This window comes from Erigeron canadensis, chromosome 3 (assembly GCF_010389155.1).
Source record: "Erigeron canadensis isolate Cc75 chromosome 3, C_canadensis_v1, whole genome shotgun sequence".
NCBI classification, from domain to species: domain Eukaryota; kingdom Viridiplantae; phylum Streptophyta; class Magnoliopsida; order Asterales; family Asteraceae; genus Erigeron; species Erigeron canadensis.
The window spans coordinates 25,300,135-25,319,834 of NC_057763.1; the positions used below are offsets into that span (position 1 = coordinate 25,300,135).

The window sequence follows — 19,700 nt, forward strand, 5'->3', positions numbered from 1 at the left end:
CTCAAGTCGAAATAAGTCGGGGTAATCTTTCTAGAAGGGAGTGCTACCATTCCAGACGTCAATCCAAAATCTAATTAAAGTACCGTTTCCCAATTGTCCTGCAAACAAACTCTCCAAAGCAACATCAAAAGTACCGAGGTGGGAGTTAAGGTTGACCATGACCTTCCAAACTCCCACCAGTTCAGACCGAAAAGGAATAGGAGAACAGTTCCGTTTTGAGCAGTGAATCGATGTGATTACGCGACCTCATAGACTATGAGGTTCATTACGGAATCGCCACCACCATTTAGAAAGGAGTGAAAGGTTCTTTATATGTAAATTACCCAACCCAAGCCATCCCGACTCAATCGAGTCAGTGATCAAGTCCCATGATACCCATGGAATTTTTTTATTTCCACCCGAGTCCCCCTAAAAGAATGATTTACGGATAGAATCTGTAACATCCCAAACTTTTTATTTAACGGTTGACTTGAGTCGTTAAGTCAACGTAACGTGTCCGTTACGTCCATGTTAAATTTAATGCTTATATGTAGTTAATGTGTTATGCGTGTGAGACTTGAATGTCTTATTGATTGACGTAGTAATGTGTTTAAGATGTAGTTATATGCCTTTAGAGGTGTTCAAAGTGTTTATTGAGTTGTATATAGTTCATATAGGTGTTTAGGGCTAATAATGTGACGTTTGGAAGCTTAGGGACGATTTTTGACATAGGGTGAAAGTTAAAAACGGGATTAGGGTCAAAGAGCAGGTCTTTAGCTTCTAATCATTCATAATATCCTTTTCTCTTTGAGCCCTAACGATTCCCCATTGCCATAATCAATTCCTTGTTCGATTTCATCTTCGTTTGGTTGATTCGAGAGTGTTTTGATCAAGTTTTTGAATTCTCTTTGTAATCTCCAGGTATCTCAGGTATAATAACATTGATTTTATGTTATTTTAATCATATAATCAGATCCATAACTGATTTAGGTCATTAGATGATCAATTGATGTCTTAAACGTTGATTCGTTGACCTAAAACATTTAATTATGTGATGCAAATCAAGTAAGGATTAATCAATGATTTCATTGCATCATTATGGTCTTAAAATGGTGAATTTTGAGGTACAAAAGTCGTTCATAAGGTTATGGGTCGTTTGGGGTGTGTTTGGTTAAGTTTTGGAGGTTAAACAATAAGGTTTGTGCAGATTCGGGGCTAGCTGCAGCGCAGCTACTAAGCTGCTGTGCAACTAGAAAACAGTGACCTTTAGTTGCGACGCAACTTGGTAGTTGCGACGCAACAGCGACAGAATTTTCAAATGGCCATAACTTTTGAACTGTAACTCCGTTTTTAACAAATAAGCTATCCACGGAATCGTGAGAGAATCTACTTTCTAATGGTAGTACTTTTAAAAGATGATGATGAGGTCAAGTTTCCAGAAAGGTTAATTTAGTAAGTGAATGTCGAGTTCCATCGAGTTATGTAAGCCCTTATGTATTAAACGAACCTCCAATGCATCAAGCATTGTCATGAGTCATGTTTATAGGTATTTAGACTTGAGTAATGACCATAAGTAAGTGGGTACTTGTTAGCTCATTATGTTGTCTAATGATTATAGGTAGTTGAGAATACTTGCAAAGCTCGGTAACTTGTGTTATCATTTGTTGTGCTCTTCAACGAGGTAAGATACACTACTTTGACACGCTGAGGGTTCAACAAAAACATAGTTTTCATATAATAACTTCCCCAAATGATATCTTGTTTGCTTATGTGTATTCGGGATTATACGGGAGGTGATATGGGCTATGTGATGCATATTGAAGCCTGAAATGCTACCCCAATGATATGTATTGATATGAGATGCTATGTATGCTTAAGAGATGAAATGAAATATGATATGAGATAATAGGTATTTTGCAACGATATATGACATGAGATGATAGATGATATGAAATGATGTACGATCTATGATGATAAATGATATGCAATGTTGTAATGATATATGATATGCAATGATATATGATGATGTACGTTATGTAACAATGCATGCAATGTAATGATATGCTATGAAATGCTATGTAATGTCTTGAGATGAAGTGAAATGTGTTATATGTTGATGATATGTAAAGTGTGCATGACTACATGGCTTGTTCATCTAGTTCACTAGACTTGTTAAGTTGCCATGACACGTGCACGTTTAAGGGCCCAAACGTAAAAAGATGATATGTGATGATGTTTAGGTAACGTGGACACCTAAACTATATGTGATGTAAGCCGAGCTCGTATATGATATGAAAGTGTTAAGCTTAACCCGTACTTGCCCTTGCCCGGCGGGTGCGTATATGGTTGCTTGGGTGGCTCCTTGCAACATAATTACGTGGTTTGAGTATCTCCGGGTGGCGTGATTAACCACCAATGTCTTTGAACATACGGACTACTCCTGGATTGGCTTACCATTCCTTAACGACATTGATAGACCGCCGTAAGGCTTATCCATCTAGTCGGGTGTGAGGTTCCTTGTTAGGTCTTATGACCGCCTACACACAAACTAACACCTTATATGTGATGAGTGACTTATGTCACGCCTAATGTAAGTGACTTATGTCACACTATGCAATGATGCTTATATGTTATATGTAAAGTAAAAGATGATTAGGCACAGTTAGGTGATTCAACTTATGATGATGATGTTTGATGCGATGATATGTTATGGATGATGTGATGCATCGATGTGATATATGTGCCTTGACGATGTAATTATGACTTTTATATAATGTTTTAAATGGACAAACGTTTTATAAACTATGTGTTATCTTACTTAGCTAATTCGTTAGCTAACACTTGCTCTTTTAAAATGTGTTGTGCCCTTAGGTCCAACAATTGTGAGTAGGTAGATGTGAGAAGATGTGAGGCATGGGTAGATGATCTTGAAGTTGGCTGTAGTTAACCCATAGTGGCTGCTCGCATTAGACATTCATTTATGTTTAGATATTTATGATTTGTATTTACTATAATGTCGGTTGTTTAATGTTGGGCAACCAATGGATTTCCATTTAGACTTGTTTTGATGATATGGCTAGTAACACCATTTTATGAATAAACCAAACAGATTTTGCTGGTTTGGACTTTTAAGGTTTAATTCCGCTTTCTTTTAACGCCGTTAGGCGAAAGTTTTTGGAAATCCATGTTTTTAAATGATGGGTGTTACAGAATCAAGTTTGGAGTTGACACTTACCGGGGCCTTAAACAATGAGAAAAAGTAAGTTGGAAGTTTGTCAAGTACCGATCGGATCAAGGTTACCCTACCCCCAAGCGAGAGTGTAGAGGCTTTCCCTTGGGAGAGACGATTTTCAAAGGTTTGTATGACGGGCAACCAATTCTTGATGAGGTTCATATTGCTCCCCACTGGTAGGTTGAGATATGTTACAGGGAAGCTGCCAATTTGACAGTTAAGGATGTTGGCGGAGGCAACCACTTTGTCAGGGGGTAAACTTATTCGAAGAAAGCATGATTTTTTGAGATTGATTTTGAGCCCAGAAGCTAGGTAAAAACATCTCATGATTCTTTTTATATTTTGGAGGTACGTGGCAGACCAAAGCCCAATTAAGGTGGCATCATCGACATATAATAGATGAGAGATTGTTGTCCCGGTGTTCGGTAGTTTGATTCCCATGATGAGGCCAAAATTTGAGGCTCGTTGTATGATATTAGTGAATGCTTCTATAGCAATTATGAACAAGAAGGGTGAGAGGGGGTCGCCCTATGGGATACCTCGTTCACAGTTAAATTCACTTGTCGGGCAACCATTCACTAGTATAGCATATCTGGTGGATCGAAGTAGAATGTATATCCAAAGAACCCAACGCTCAGGAAAATTCATTTGCTTCAAGATCGAGAGTAAAAATTCCCAACTCACCGTATTGAAAGCCTTTTCAAAGTCTATTTTAAAGCAAAAGGCCTCTTGTTTGTTCTTTTTTAACCAAGAGATGATCTCATTGAGAATCAAAGGACCATCCATGATGTTTTTGTCGGAAAGAAAAGCAGTTTGAGTTGGGGAAATAACCTGTGATATTGTCTTCTTGAGGCGATTTGCAAGGGTCTTTGAGATCACCTTTTTAATGCATCCAATTAGAATGATAGGATGGTAGTCGGTTAAGGTTGTTGCCGTTGCTTTCTTTGGGATGAGAACAATATGGGAAGAACTCGAACCGTGGCTGATATTTCCAGTGTGATAGAAATCAATTAGCACATTCAGGAAATCAAATTTTAGGTCGTTCCAAAATTTCTTTATGAACGAGAAATTTATTCCATCTGGTCCAGGAGCTTTGTCTCCATCACAATCCCAAACAGCCTGAGTGACTTCTTGAAGAGTGAATGGGGTGATGAGGGAGTCTGCATCTGATTGAGAAAGGGTTTTTAGGCCTTGACAGATTATTGGGGGTCGTTTCTTCATTGGCTCTTGGAACTTTTTCTTTAAAAAATCATGGGCAGCCTCTCTTCTAGAAGGTGGGTCTATATGCCAGTTGCCATTTATTTGGAGCCCGTTTAATCTGTTCCTCGAGATTCGACTGTTTATGAATCCATGAAAAAAGGCTGTGTTTTCGTCACCATCTTTTATCCGTTTGGCCTGAGATTTTTGTTGGATATCTAGGGTTTTCACGCGTTCATGGGCTTACAAATTTTGGCTTTTGTTTCAGCCCACAAGACCAATTCGTTGTCATCAAAGTCCCTGTGATCAATGATGGAGTCCAGGGCTTCTAGTTGTTCATTCAGGCTTGTAACTTCATGATTTTCTTGGGCTGAGGTGCTGCGGATCCATTGTTTCAAATCTTGCTTCAATTTCCTAAGCTTTGCTATGAGGATTTGGTCAGGGCGACCATTGTAAAAACCTGAATTAAGGCTACTTCATTGAATCTAGGTCTATTAAGCCATGAGTTGAAGATTCTAGATGGCAAGGACCCAAAGTCGAGATGAGAAGTATTGAGGATTAATGGTCGATGATCGGAGAGAGATCTTGGAAGGGCTGTGAGGGAGGCCCTTGGCCAATTATTCATAAAACTTGATGTCACTAAAAACGATCAATTTTACTCTACTTCTTGCCATTCTCAGCCACGTAGGTGAAAAGGTTACCATTCATGGTATATTCCATTAGTCCATTTTGGTGGATGAATGAATTAAACGAGAGTGCACACGTATCATTAAACACAGAGTGCATTCGTTCATCGGGGCTTCGAACCAAGTTGAAGTGTCCCAGGAGAATCCATAAGCCTTAGGTGTTGGAAATGAGAGCTGAGATCTCGTACCAGAGTTTCTGCTTTGCCTGTAGCTCTTGAGGTGCATACAGATTGAGGATATTACATTGTTTAGTGACCCCATTGATGAGGACAGAAGTTAACAAAAAATGGTTGGATTTTATGGTGTTGGTAAGGGAAAAGAAAGAGGTGTCCCATATGCTGAGGATACCTCCAGACCTTCCTTCTAAACCAGAAGAAGGTATGAAGTCATGGACAAAGTTGTGGTTTCCCCAAAAGGATTGTAGGTTTAGACTGGATGCTTCTTGCTTGTGAGTTTCCTAAAGACAGGAAATTTAGAAGGTGATCCTTTTTTAACTGGCACACCCATCTGGATTTGGCCTTGTCTGAGGTGCCACGGATGTTGAGTGATAAGAAATTCATTGGGCTAGTGGGCCTTCACGGTCTTGAATCACTAGGTCCTCTACAACATCTTCAAAACCAGCAAGATTTACGCCAACGCAGTCCCCAATTACGAAGGTATTTTGGACTTCTTTGATGATGGAGGGGTCAGGGTGATTATGGCTGGTTGAGGATGGGTTTTGAATAGGGGGTTGTGAAGGTGAGGTTGTTTGGCTATTGGTTTTAGGAGGTGGCGGGTTTTGGGGTGGGATTAAGTCAGTATCTGGTGGATTAACTTGCAAAGTTGCGGGTTTTTGGAGATGTTTTCGTATTGTTGGTTGGAGTTTGGTTGGTGATAAGTTGTCCATGTGATTTTCAAAAGAATGATCATCAAGTGAATTTAGAGATTGAAAAGGGATGGGGTCGGGTAAATTCCTGAAGGATAGGTTGGGATTTGATTTTGAAAGTGGTGGGGCAGTACAGGGATGATTTGGTCAATTAGTGTTAACAGGTGTTGGTGGTGAGTTGAGATCAAGGTGTGTGCATGGGGACTTCTCAAGGGTAGGAGATAGTTGGCGTTGCCTTTTCCTTGAAAAACATGGGGTGTAATTTCTGTTTTTATTATTTTTTGATGGTGGGGTGTGAAAATGTTTATTGGGGAGTGAGCAGGAGGTTGATGGGGGTGGATTCGGTGGGGTCTGTTTGTTGGATGGGATATTAAAAGTTTGCTGGTTTCCAATGTTTTTTCTGCAGGGAGAATGTTCACTGATCGCCTTTGAAGAGATACTCACATTAATTGCGTCTGTTGGGGTTCCAGTGGTGGGTGTGGGGTTCACCTCTATGTGTGGAGTGGCTTCTGGTTTTCCATCCGAATCTGGGGTGACGATGGTAGTTCCGATGAACGGTGGGATCCAATCACAGCTTTCTTCAACGATTCTAGCAACGAAAGATTTGGACTTTTTATTGATGATGATTTCCTGATCAATTTTTTGGTGAGCATTTACGAGTATCGTCACCTTGTTGAATGACAAATTCCCATCGTTTGCAGAAGCAGATGATGGTTCAAGAACAGTCCCTGCCACATTTGCAATTTTGTTGAAAACTTCTTTATCCCAGCAGGGAAATGGGACTCCTACGGTCTCACGTAGGAGCGAAAAGCACTGGCAAGTGTTCTAAGCAAAGTGGGTGACATTGACTTAACTTTAAAAGGGTAATGCATTTGATGTGAATCAAAAGTTTATGTATGAAGACTCATGCATAATCTTCAGAACATAATATTTAAAAAAATCATTTGTATAGTCTTAACAACACAAGAGAGCTCAGTAGCTCCATTTGAACGCACAAAAAAGCGCAAGGGCAAAGGTTTGCGATGAACGCAATTAAAAACCCGCCCTTTTAGAAGGCTAACGCACTCTGGCTTATACCTCTCTTTGAGTTTGTTCAAATGGGTGAACCGGTGTATCTCAAGGTTTTAAGACTCCAATTTTATTAATGAAATCTCTATTTGATAGTTCTTAGTCAAGTTTATATTTTTCCAAGAAATCAATTTTGCATCACCTTTATACAACTTATAAACATGCAAAATTAATAAACTTGCTAATTCCGAACTACTTAATCATGTAACAAGTTAAGGCGGACCACCTAAACATGGTCACTATGGTTCATGCATATGTTTAAATCCTGGCTCCCTCTTCCGAAAAAGAGGACCACATACATCAAGTTACCTTGATTGCGTAAGCCTTTAAACAATTTTAATTACCAAATAATTATCACATAAACACATAAACATGCGCTGAAAATTTCTAGCAGCTTCACGACCAGTTTAGACCTGTTTCTGGTCCGATTCAACTTTCCACTAGAACTACAAAGTTTTAGCCCTGTGTGTTGAGCATCTAGTATCCAAAGCACGACTTCTAACTCATTACAGATTATTTTATATGAATTTTTTAGTGAATTATCACAAATCAGGAAAATCACACGAAAAATTCACATAGTCACAACAATTATCTTAATAATTAACCATAATTATTGGATCATCATGCTTTGAAAAAATATATCTCTATATATTCAGTAAAATCACAATTAATTTTGCATGAATTCCTTGTGAGTTTACTATTATTTAACAACTTTAAATAGTTAAGATACACGTAACATGCAATTTATATCATATAAATCATATCATTTCACAATTCAAAACTTGCTTGAGGGTTTCAATCATCCATTGAATTAGGTTAAATTAATTAAACAAAAAACCCTAATTTTTATTTAATTAAAACCGATTTTTAATTAATTAAAATAAGGAAACAACTTTTAATTATTTAACAATTAATTAAAAATCAACCAACCCTTAACCCCCCTTTAAGTTTTGATCTTTGTAATTAATAGATCACATATGTGGCTCGTGATACTACTGTTAGAATATAAACATATAATCATATATATAATTACGAGTAAGCGCAACGGAAGAATCGAAACAAATATGCAATCAAATTAATTAACAAAGAATAGAATTGAGATGTGTACCTTATGCAAAGCTTCCAATAAAATAATAATAATATTATTATTATGATTTAGGGTTTAAAGCAAAACTCTTCTACGATCGCACCTCAGATACCTCTTATACCGTATGCTAGTACCCCGATCACGAACCAAACAACCCTTTGTTTAAACCCTTAATATTCGAACCCTAAAACCCGAACCCCTTGGGGTTTTGTTGCTTTCGACCGAACAAAGAAAAGTGGGAGAGAAGGAGAGATTTTGTTATGTGTATAGAATGCAAAAACCCTTAGATTTATGCCTCTATTTATAGGGAGATATTCGGGCATAATGACTTGGTGAATAAGTCAATTAAGGCCTCTAATGAGCCTACAAACCCCCCCCCCCCCCCCTTAACAATTAGAGTCCAACCTTAATTATCTTATTTCACAATTAATCCTTCTTCTAATTAATTTAAATACAATTAACCTTTTAACTTATTTAAATTAATCATTTCGTGATCAAACTAATTAATATATTACGTTAATATATTAATTAATAATATAGAGTTACCATGTCATTTCGTGTGACCCCGTATGTTTAAATTATTTTCGGACATGCGATTTATAATAAAATGATCACACTCCAATATAAGTTACATCAAATTTTTACACCACAATAGAACCATGTAAATAAGGTTTTATAACCATGTCAGTTTTGTAATAGTGTGCTATCACTGATAACTAATGAGTAATGATCCAAAATCTCATTCAGCAAATATATAGGCAATTCATCTTTACACTAATCTAGTGGCCTAAAAAAGCTCCCAATAGCTAGTTATAGAAAAAAAAATTGATTGTCTAAAGTAATTGATTTACCGTTCAACCGGTCAAACCAGAAAAACTAAACCTTTTGTTTTTATTTTCTCAAAATATATAATGAGTTCATATATATAGAACTCATAACGAGATAACGTTACAAAATGAACCTAGTATAGCTCGTTTGCCACTCTTCCTTTACTCGTGGGTCATAATTTTGATTCCAAGAAGCTCTATTTTATTCTAATGAGTATTCTACTTATTCTACATATATATAAAAATTAACCTATGTGTAGATATATTCTAGTTACTAGCAAAATAGTCACAAACTTTTCATTAGTAGAGTTAATTAATGTCCATGCATATCCAAATCAGTTAAAAAAGACTAGTGACTCTTTAAATTTACGGTCTGATTAGCTCATCTGGTGCTAAAGAGTAGTAAAAAACAACCTTCACTCGAATTTCGTACCTTATGTCTCGTTCACTTAGGGATCCAATCCCATTTACTAAGATTTCTGACAAATATATTTAATCATATGCAAATCTATAGATAAAATTGAGGTGTACATGGTATTAGTTGACTTCAATGCTTATTTCAAATACTCGATGGGGGAAAACTCCCTACTAGTCCGTCCGAAGGCACGATGATTAATAAGGGTAAATCTTGCTCTTTCACACTTGAATCTGGGTATACCCAAACCTAGCCCTCAAATAGAGACTTCTTATACTCTCCCCAAGGCTTGAATACAAGATCTTTTGAATGAAGGGATGATTTTTCAACCATTAAGCTAATGCTCAAAGACTTGTGCTTAAACCTCCTAAACCGAGGAAGTTAAATATAAGAGCCTTTGATGAATGAAAGTTAAATTGAAGCATTTTATACAAGCTTAAATTAAAATGATTAGTTCATTAGATCCATGACCTGAGTAAAACCGTAAAAATATTTGTTAGTTGATCTAACATAAATCTAAAACATAAGCAAATTTTTACCATGTAATTTTGGTTTAAACAACACTCACAATTCTGGTCATACTATATACTCTACCTACTACAAAATCGATATCTTTCTTTTTATAAATAAGAGATAGTGCCCGCCTATGTAGCACTGAAACGGGTACGGCAAAGGGGTACAGGAGCGATATGAGAATAAGAAATGGCAAAACTAAAAAATCCAAGATACGGGTACGGCAATAAAAAAAATATACAAATATAATTTATATTGATTTTTTATAGAGAGAGACTTGAGAAATTATGTATAATTGTAAATGTATAATTCTATAATATATGTTTGATTATTGATCACTCATTGAATGTTTAGTGTTTAATAATTGGTTTTGAAATTGATAAAATTTAATGTTGATCAAATTGTATATAACATAGCCTGTTTGGGTTTAGGGAATAGAAAAAATTCATTAAAACCTTGATATTAATTAGAAACAGTATGAAAACTTTAAAGAAATGTTTCGGTATCTATAGAAAATTCAAGAAAACGTTTCATACGTGTTTCGTAAGGGGAAACGTTTTCATGGAGTTTCAGAAATGTGTACGCCTACCTGTTTGAAGTTTCGGTGCATCATAGTTGCTCGCGAGTTGCGGCGATAAGATGGTGGAGGTGATAGGTTAAGTCATAAAGTATGATAGCCAAATGTTTTAGCCGTATGGGCTCTTTTCTCGAATTTAAAAAATCGTTGAAAGTATATCGAATGATATCTCTAATGAAAGAGCATTAAATTTTAAGAACACCCACAAAATTTTTATAATTTATTGATATATGGTTTTGAGATAAAAGATTTTGAATGAATTAGAAGAATAAAATAATTTATGGAGGAGAGAGAAAAAATGAGTGGTTGAGATTTGAGGAGAGGGAGAAAAATGAATGGTTGAGATTTAAGGGTATTAGAGTTTCACAATGGTAAAGCTTTTTTCTAAAAGCTTTTTATAAAAAAAGCTTTTGCTCCAATGGTAATAGCTTGAAATTCACCTAAAATTCTTTAAATTGTAATTAAATATGTAAGAGAGAGAATGCAATAGCTTGAAATTTTTCAAGTCATTGCTAAAAAAGCCTTCACTTCCAATGATAAAAAAGTCTTTATAAAAGCTTTTTGTAATAGTATCCAGTCTTACAAAAAGCTTTATAAAAACACCATTGGAGATGCTCTTATAGGTATATTAGGTATAGATATTTATATTAGTGAATAAAAAAGTGGAGTAGTTTAGGTAGTTCAATTATCTAATTGAGATTTGAAAGAAAAGGCAAATGAGTTACATTTTAAACGTAAGAACTTAAATGAAACTACGTAAAAACTAAAGGGGGTAAAAGTTATCAAAGTTCAAAACACAAGGTCTTAAATACAACATTTAGTACAATTCAGAGTTTTCCGGTCACACTCAATCGATACAAACAAAAACAGATTCATCTATTATTGATCGATACACACACACAAATTTATATTTTGGTTTAATTTTTCAATTTTTCATGGCAGAAAGTGATGTTTCTGTTACTAATCAATCAGAGGTTCGGCTTTCATTTATTTTTAATCTTTATTAATCATTTTTATCTGTTTTTGATTATTTTTATTTGTTTATTAGTGATTATAATTTTATTATATATGTTTAAAATTGTGTTTCTGATTGATTTATTGTGACTGTTTACTATGATATACTTAGTTGATGATTGGTTGTAATTATTAGATGAAAAATTAGGGTTTATTAAGTATTTAGATATTCTTTTATTTCATTTAAGTATATATATATATAATTTTGTTTACATATCTGGCTATGTGCAGTGGAACCTCATTGATGAATAATTTTTTTTTTGAAATTGATTAGTTGAAATATGGGTTTAAGTACGGAAATCGTATATAAAAAGTTGTGATAGTATACAACTTATGAGTTATTTAATCGTTTTGTATCCGGTTTGTGTCGTGTTATATATCTTACTGGTTGAACCGGTTTTATTTTGATTTTGTATATGTGTTTTTGTTGTCAAAATAAATAGACACTTTTGAATAAGAAAATTGTAGCTGAGTCAGGGTTTTTAATACCAAAATTGTTTAGTGACTTAATTAATCGGTTTTTTGTGGGGGTATAATCAGTATATGTGACGCTTTCCAGTTTGTTACGATGTATTATTGATGATGAAGTCTATACATTATGTTATATTGTGTTAGATACATCGTATGAAATTGAATATTGGTTACGGAAGATCAGTAGTGGCTAATAAACATACATTTGGTGAAAGTAGGATATAGGCAGTGTTTGAGGCACGTAGACATACATGAAATGGTATTTTGTGATAGAAACATGTATATCGATAGCAAGACTAATCTGTTTCCGGTGAATTGATTTGATATATTTACTTATTATTTTTGTTTACAAAAAGGTTGAGAGTGAAGAAGAGAGGTTGAAGTACCTAGAATTTGTTCAAGTGGCAGTGGTGAATGCAGTTGTTTATGCATCAAAGGTCTACAGTTATGCCAAGGAAAACTCTGGTCCCCTCAAACCTGGTGTGGAGACAATAGAGGGTACCCTCAAGACTGTTGTCAGACCTGCATATGATAAGTTCCATGATGTCCCTGTTGAGGTCCTTAAGTTTGTTGATCGTAAGGTTAGTCTTTGTTTACTTACTCTAGCTGGATCTTTTTCGATTTACATTTAATCATGGTTGTGTTATTTTTATATAACTTGATCTGTGACATTGCTTCAGTCGACGGATTTTATGGGGAATTAGTCTAGCTGGTGATACATGACCTGGGTTATGTCAATGTCACGCTTTCCAAATCTGTCCCTTATACCATCTGAAAGTATCTGGCAGGATTTATGTTAAGACTTGTCATAATGGACATAACTCTACCAAGGGATTGACCATCATAGCTTCTGTTAATATAAAAAGCATTAGTTTCCGAAAGTGCGCTTAGTTATTTGTTTTGTACTTCAAAAGTCATTGAAAGGTTAATAGTATTTTTGACAACAAAAGTGTTTTCGCCGTGATTTTCTACTAGTATTCTTAGGAGTTCTTTATTTAATTATTTAGATGCTGTTTTATCTTTGACATGCTTTTATAGTGTTTGTGTGTGCATCTGTAATTAAAGTTTTACATTGAAAAAGACAAAAAGTTTAACTAAAAATACAAGTAACGAGGTTTAATATTAAACAAAAGGCCATTGTAAGGTAGAAGATCAAGATGCAAGTGAGGATGTTATCTTCCTTTTAAATGGAATGGTAGATAGTTGTTGTTCTATAGCTTCTCCCTTTCTCCCTAAAACAGGAGGTTTAAGACATTTGTTCTTTGTAGTGGTGATAGTATCAGCTATATACTTGTGAAAGTGTCGATTTGGGTTATTGTTTAATTCCTCTTTGGTTGAATAGGTTGTGAAAGTTCAATGAATTGTATAGTTGATGCTTACCGCTTCCTCGATAGTTCTGTTTTAGCAAGTAATGTTACTGTGGTTATAACTTTTGCAATCATATTTAGGGATTGAGATCTTCTAAAGTTCAATGCAACTTTACTAGTAAAGTTGGAAGAATCATGACCATTGGATTAAAATCGAGTGTCAAGATTTAAAGATGACTTTTGAATCTTGATCCTTGGTTTTTATTCAATGGTCAAGATCCCTCCATTTTTAATAATAAAGTTGTTCTTAACTTTAGAGGATCCTCATCTCGTATTTAGTTTGTTGAATATTTTAACAGTTTTAAAAAATGTTTTGGGTCAACGTCAATCTAACTCATACTGGAAGTACATGTTTCATTTCAACCTGAACCTGGCTTTTTTTTACTATCCGTCTACATCTATTATTTTGAAGAATATCTGTCTGATCACGGTCTAGGATCTCATTGTCTGGGGACACTATTTCAGGTTGACGAGTCGGTTACTAAATTCGACAGCAGAGTGCCGCCTTTTGTGAAGCAGGTGTCGACTAAAACTAAAAACTTGTCTAATGTGGCCTCTGAAGTCAAGAACGCTGGTGTGGTTGAAACGGCCTCTGGGCTAGCAAAAACTGCATACACAAGGCTAGAGCCAGTTGCTGAGCATTATGCTGTTTCTGCTTGGCTTACTCTGAATCAGCTCCCACTCTTCCCTAAGGTGGCTAAAGTGGTTGTACCTACAGCAGCTTACTATTCTGAAATGTACAACCAGACTGTACAGCAAACAGCAGAGAAAGGCTACAAGGTTTCTTCCTATCTACCGTTGGTGCCTACTGAAAGGATTGCTAAGGTTTTCAACTCAGCCGAGCCACAAGCTTGAAGCTGAATGTGGATACCCTGTAAATGCTTGGTTTGGTTTGTTAAGTTTAACTAAAGTCGTATGACATTGCTTGTGGGTTTTTAAATTGAACGTTGCTATGTTAATGGTACCTGATTTGATCATGAGACATGGAAAATGGATTCTTCTATTATATGTACAGCTAGGGCTTTGTATTGTCGTAATATTTGGTTCACTGACTGTGTTATGTGGCTATGTGCTATGGTGTTGCATTTAATAAAGTGGCATCCACTTTTCTTCATTCAACAGGATATTCTACTTGTTGCTCGTGCAGCTTGTGAGCACTGAGCCGTATAAAGAAAGAGAGGATGTTCTCCCTCTCCAAACCATATCACCCCATTTACATTAACTTTAGTGTTATATCATTTCTTCTCCTAACCATGAGAATTGGCCCCTACTAACAATACCGTCATACCCATTTTTATTTATTTTTAACACAATTAAATAAGGTAAACTTAAACTTACATTATAATTAAAAAAAAAATAAGATTACACCAATACATGATAAACTTCAAGGAGGCCAAAATATTATACATATTGCTTTCTTTCTACACTTGTTTTGAAAATAGTTGGTATAAATTACCATATAACGTCGTGAGAACAACTTTGGTGCCATCGGAGTTTTCAAAGACCCCCCAGAAAGTTGGGAGAGGCCTAAGTGCTAGATTATGGTATACTTCAATTTCATGTGCAGTTGAAATTCAAGTTAGAAAGGATACTTTCATGATTTCTAGTGGATATTAAGTTGTAACTCAAATTAAACCTCTTTTTGTTTTTTATATCATTCAGCGCATTCTAAAAAATGTTTATGCTTACAATTAATTTCTACACACTTTGGGTCATAACGCTATGATTACGGATTTCTTGGTGATTTTCAGTTTACATATAATACATATTTTGGATAAATGGAGAATTTAGAAGACGGGGATTCGTCGACTATCCAAGGTGTCATTAGTTTATTTCAAAAGGTTGATGTCTAAATGTTACGATAGATAAAAAGCGATTTAATGTTTGAAATCTATAAACCATTTTTTCCCCCTCAAATATCTGAATACCCTTTTATTAATTAAAAATATTAATAAAGTCATAGATTATGTTAAAATAAAATATAAAAATTTTTAGATATCATATAGTTAAGAATATTTTTCAAAGAAAAATAATATAAAGATAAAACAATCAACCGGTTCGATCAAGTAGCTATCACCTTGCATCTTGAGACAGATGTCAATGATTCGATCCTCATGCACAACATATCGGAGGTCTTTTTCTAATTTTGTTAAAATCTAGAAGCAACTTCTCTATCTTAAGGAAGAGTAAGACTTTTTACATCTCAAACTACCACATACATTGTTAAAAAGAATAATGTAAAGAGTTTAACTGAATTTACCGAATAATTCTTAAAAAAAATTCAAAATTTTAAAACCTGAGGATGAGCGCTCCAAATGCAAAGAGTTTAACTGAAGTCGTATGACTTATGAGTTTTTAAATTGAATGTTGATATGTTGATGGTACCTGATTTAATCATGATGCATGGAAAATGAATTCTTCAATTCTATGTAGAGTTAGGGTTTTATATTGTCGTAATATTTGGTTTACTTCACTTTGTTATGTGCTACGGTGTTGCATTTAGTAAAGTTGCATCTATTTTTCTTCTTTCAATAGGATAAGAAAACAGGGAAACAGAAGACATAGCATTGATGAGTTCGTGCCTTCTATTCAGAGTAAAGATCCTCACGTACTTTTTGTTACTCGTCAAACTCGTGATGAGTATAAAGAAAGAGAGGATGTTCCCCTGTTTTTTGTAACGCCTCTCCAAACCATATCACCCCATTCACATTGCCTTGTCATTTCTTCTCCTAGAACACCATGAGCATTGGCCCCTACTAGCAATACCATTATATCCATTTTTATTTATTTTTATCACAATTAAATAAAGTAAACTTAAACGTTACAATATAATTGAATTAAAAATAACATTACACCAATACATAAACTTCAAGGAGGCCAAAATATCATACATATTGCTTTCTTTCTACACTTGTTTCGAGAATAGTTAATATAACTTTTTTCAAGTGGGGAAGTTATCTTGCCCCCTTTCGTAGTTTCTCGATTACACGTTCGCTTGCAATATCTTTCTTCAATGGAACGTGTTCCTTATGCTGTCGTAGATGATATAAAGACGTCCATGTTAATTGTTGGGGTTGATTGTGGGGCGTAATATTTATTTAGGGGAAAAAATTTATAACCCGAATACCGTTTATTTTTTATTTTTATAATAACTATTGGACCCACACCTCACCCTTTTCCCCGTCTTCGTAAGGATGGTTACCACATAACACCAAGAACAACTTTGGTGCCATCGGAGTTTTCGAAGACCCCCACAACAGGCCCGTTAGGAGAGGTCTAAGTACTAGATTATAATATATTTTAATAGCAGTTTCGGTTCAAATTAAAAAGAGGATACTCATGCTTTTTGGTAGATATTATGTTGCAAATCAAATTAAACCTTTTTTTTTATCCATTCATATTTTTGGTTGAAAAATCACCATTATCATTCAACACAATCTAGAAAATGGTTTATGCTTACAATTAATTTGTACACATTTTTGGGCAATTACGCTGTGATTATGGATTTCTTAATGATTTTCAGTTTACTTTCAAAACACGTACAAATTGTATTGTATGATACAATACATACTTCGGATAAGGCTTCCAGGAACGAGGCGTTTCTTGTGGGCGTTTGTTACTTCGGATAAGGTACCGGAACGCCCCGGGAACGCCTGCTACACCTCCCCGAGGGGCGTTTCAGGGCAAAAACAGCTCCCCCTCGTTCGAAATGGAACGGATGAAAATTTGAAGGTTTCTAGGCAACTAGCCATTGCCAACGTCTCTTTTCCTTCTTTTTTTTTTAATTCATTTATTCCATATAAATATATATGTGTATATATATATATACTACACACATTTTATACATAAACACATATAAACACACATACAAACACACTTATATACATATATACGTATGGATAATTTCGTTTTTTCGTCAGATTCGTCATCAAGTGATGTGTCTTATGGGTTCGACGATTATGATGATGTCGTCGAGTGTGCGGTTGTTATGTCCGTTAATCTAGCGATGCGAGCCGCGGTTAGAGATGGCGAAGCCGAACTGCGACAGCAATTTCGGAGGTGCGTCACGCTTGTACGTAACCGTGCAGAGGCGCAAGAACGGTTGATGCGTGACTACTTTGTTGTCGAACCAACTTACAACCCGAGAATTTTTCGGCGCCGTTTTCGTATGCAAAAGAGGTTGTTTTTGAGGATTTGTGGTGATTTGGAGAAGGAGTATAGGTATTTTCAGCAAAGATATGACGGTGTCGGGAAACTTGGTTTTAGAGCAATTTAAAAGTGTACGTTTACGATTCGACAACTTGCTTACGGTGTTAACAGCGACTTACTTGACAAATACTTGCATATGTCGGAGAGGACTTCGAGGGAGTCACTTCAACATTTTTGTTCAGGTTTTTTTTTTTATATACGTAATTTATATATATAGTTTATATATATAGTTATATATTACGTAATTTATATATATATAGTTTATATATTACATACATTTATATATATAGTTTATATATTACCAACTAACACGCCGTTCTAAAAAAAATTGCCTTTGGAGAAGAGTTGTTTACTGAACCACTAAACACTTAACAATTTGAACTTAAATAAGAACACAAGGTATATTTCAATAGAATTCTTTATTAATGAATAATCAAAGAATTACAACGAGTAATGCAGAATAAAAGGATTAAGAGATAAACTCTAATCCTAAATCACTCGTCACTGAATACAGATTGTGTTAGATAAATACAGAATTTATCAAACACTAAGAACTGCTGATGGACAGAGTTCTTGAGAGAGAATTAATATTTGTAAACCACAAAGTTACAAATATATAATTATATGCGTGGATTGGACGAACACTTTCCTCCGATAGGTAGCCTTCCTTTTATAGACAAAGATTCGCATTGAAATTGATGTATGCCACTTGTTCAACTATGATTTGACAAGTGCATGTTCTGACACTTTTGGACCCATGCCTTTATTTTCTTTTTGTCTTATCTTTTGGATAAGACAACTTTGTCTTTATTCATCAACACCTGCTGATGAACCAGCAGGTCTCTTAGAAAAATGTTGAAACTTCAAAATCTTCTAAAGTCTTTGTTTACTTGTCATTAGTAGTTATCTGTAAGAACTATTGGTGACCATTTTCATGTATCTTTAAGTGATCATTTAGACTTAAAAGATTTATTCCACAAATCTTTAAGGTCTCTTTGTCAGCTTTTGTCTTCGACTTCTGCTGACTGTCTATTTCTGCTGATACTTGATGATGGTATTCCTGCTGAGAAAATGTACTTAAACAGATGTTTTAACTAATTAAATCATAAGTCCATTTTTGGGACTAACAATGTTTCTAGTTTCTTTACAAGCATTTGAATACGTTTTAGGCAACTTTTGACCCATCTTTACTATATTATAAATCATTTGTTCCCTCCAAAATTTTCAACTAAAAGTAGTTGATAACCTCATAACCCCAAAGTACCCATCATTTTTGTTCACTAATTTAAACATCTTCACCTAAGATCTTATAATATATTTAATGAAATTATTTACAATATACATCCCTCAATCTTTAAAATAATTATACCACTCCCTTTTACATCAATATCTACATCGCTACCATTTCCACCGCTGCCACCACCCGTTGCCCCGTCGCCATACCGCCGCATCGAGGACATTTGTCTAGTATATTATAAAACAAATTTCAATTTGTTGAATTTTTAAGTTTCAACAATCACCGCTACCACCAGCAATTTTTTCAACATTGAATTTTAAGTTTTAACAACCACAGCCATCACCACTAATCACCGCCACTACAACCAGTGCCGCAATCGCCGTTGTCACTACCGCCGCACGCCATCACTATTGTCACCTCCACCACCACCACTACCGCCGCATGTCACCACCACCTGTCACCGTTGGCATTACACCGCGACATCGCGTAGGTACTCTTTTAGTGTGTGTATATATATATATGGAAATGATATATTATAAACCCCAAAAATTACAAGAACCGATAGGTTCCTTCATTAAAATGATTTATTATATAATTGCTTACACATATTTATATAACTATCTATGTATATTTACTCACCAACTATTTCATGAAACGTTTATTTACAAAGTACTTGCACACATATGATCAACTTGCATGTCTATGCTCATAACACTATTCATGCATGTATGCTCATAAAATCCATGTCTTCACGTAATTGTGTAAAAAAATGAAGATTCATGTCCTTAAATAATTGTAAAACTTCAAAACTAAACCTAAATAACTCAAAACCAACTCCACTTAGGTGGGTTGGCCAAGAGTATCTTCTAATTCCACTATGTGGGCCCCGGAGGTGAGTTTTTCTCAAAGTCTCGGGTTCAGTGGCGGAATTAGGATCAAATTTGACCTGTAGCACA

General features: G+C 35.2%; 2 protein-coding genes across 2 annotated transcripts; both read left to right on the top strand.

Annotated features, from left to right (window-relative positions):
• The first annotated feature begins 11,304 nt into the window (after positions 1 to 11,304).
• On the top strand, positions 11,305 to 14,335 carry LOC122593597 (REF/SRPP-like protein At3g05500). Its single transcript, XM_043766027.1, has 3 exons — positions 11,305 to 11,420; positions 12,288 to 12,512; positions 13,764 to 14,335. The coding sequence occupies exons 1-3, from the start codon at positions 11,382 to 11,384 to the stop codon at positions 14,151 to 14,153; spliced, it is 654 nt and encodes a 217-aa protein (XP_043621962.1). The 5' UTR covers positions 11,305 to 11,381; the 3' UTR covers positions 14,154 to 14,335.
• A 2,858-nt stretch (positions 14,336 to 17,193) lies between these two features.
• On the top strand, positions 17,194 to 17,574 carry LOC122591750. Its single transcript, XM_043763996.1, has one exon. The coding sequence runs from the start codon at positions 17,194 to 17,196 to the stop codon at positions 17,572 to 17,574; it is 381 nt and encodes a 126-aa protein (XP_043619931.1).
• The last annotated feature ends 2,126 nt before the right edge of the window (positions 17,575 to 19,700 follow it).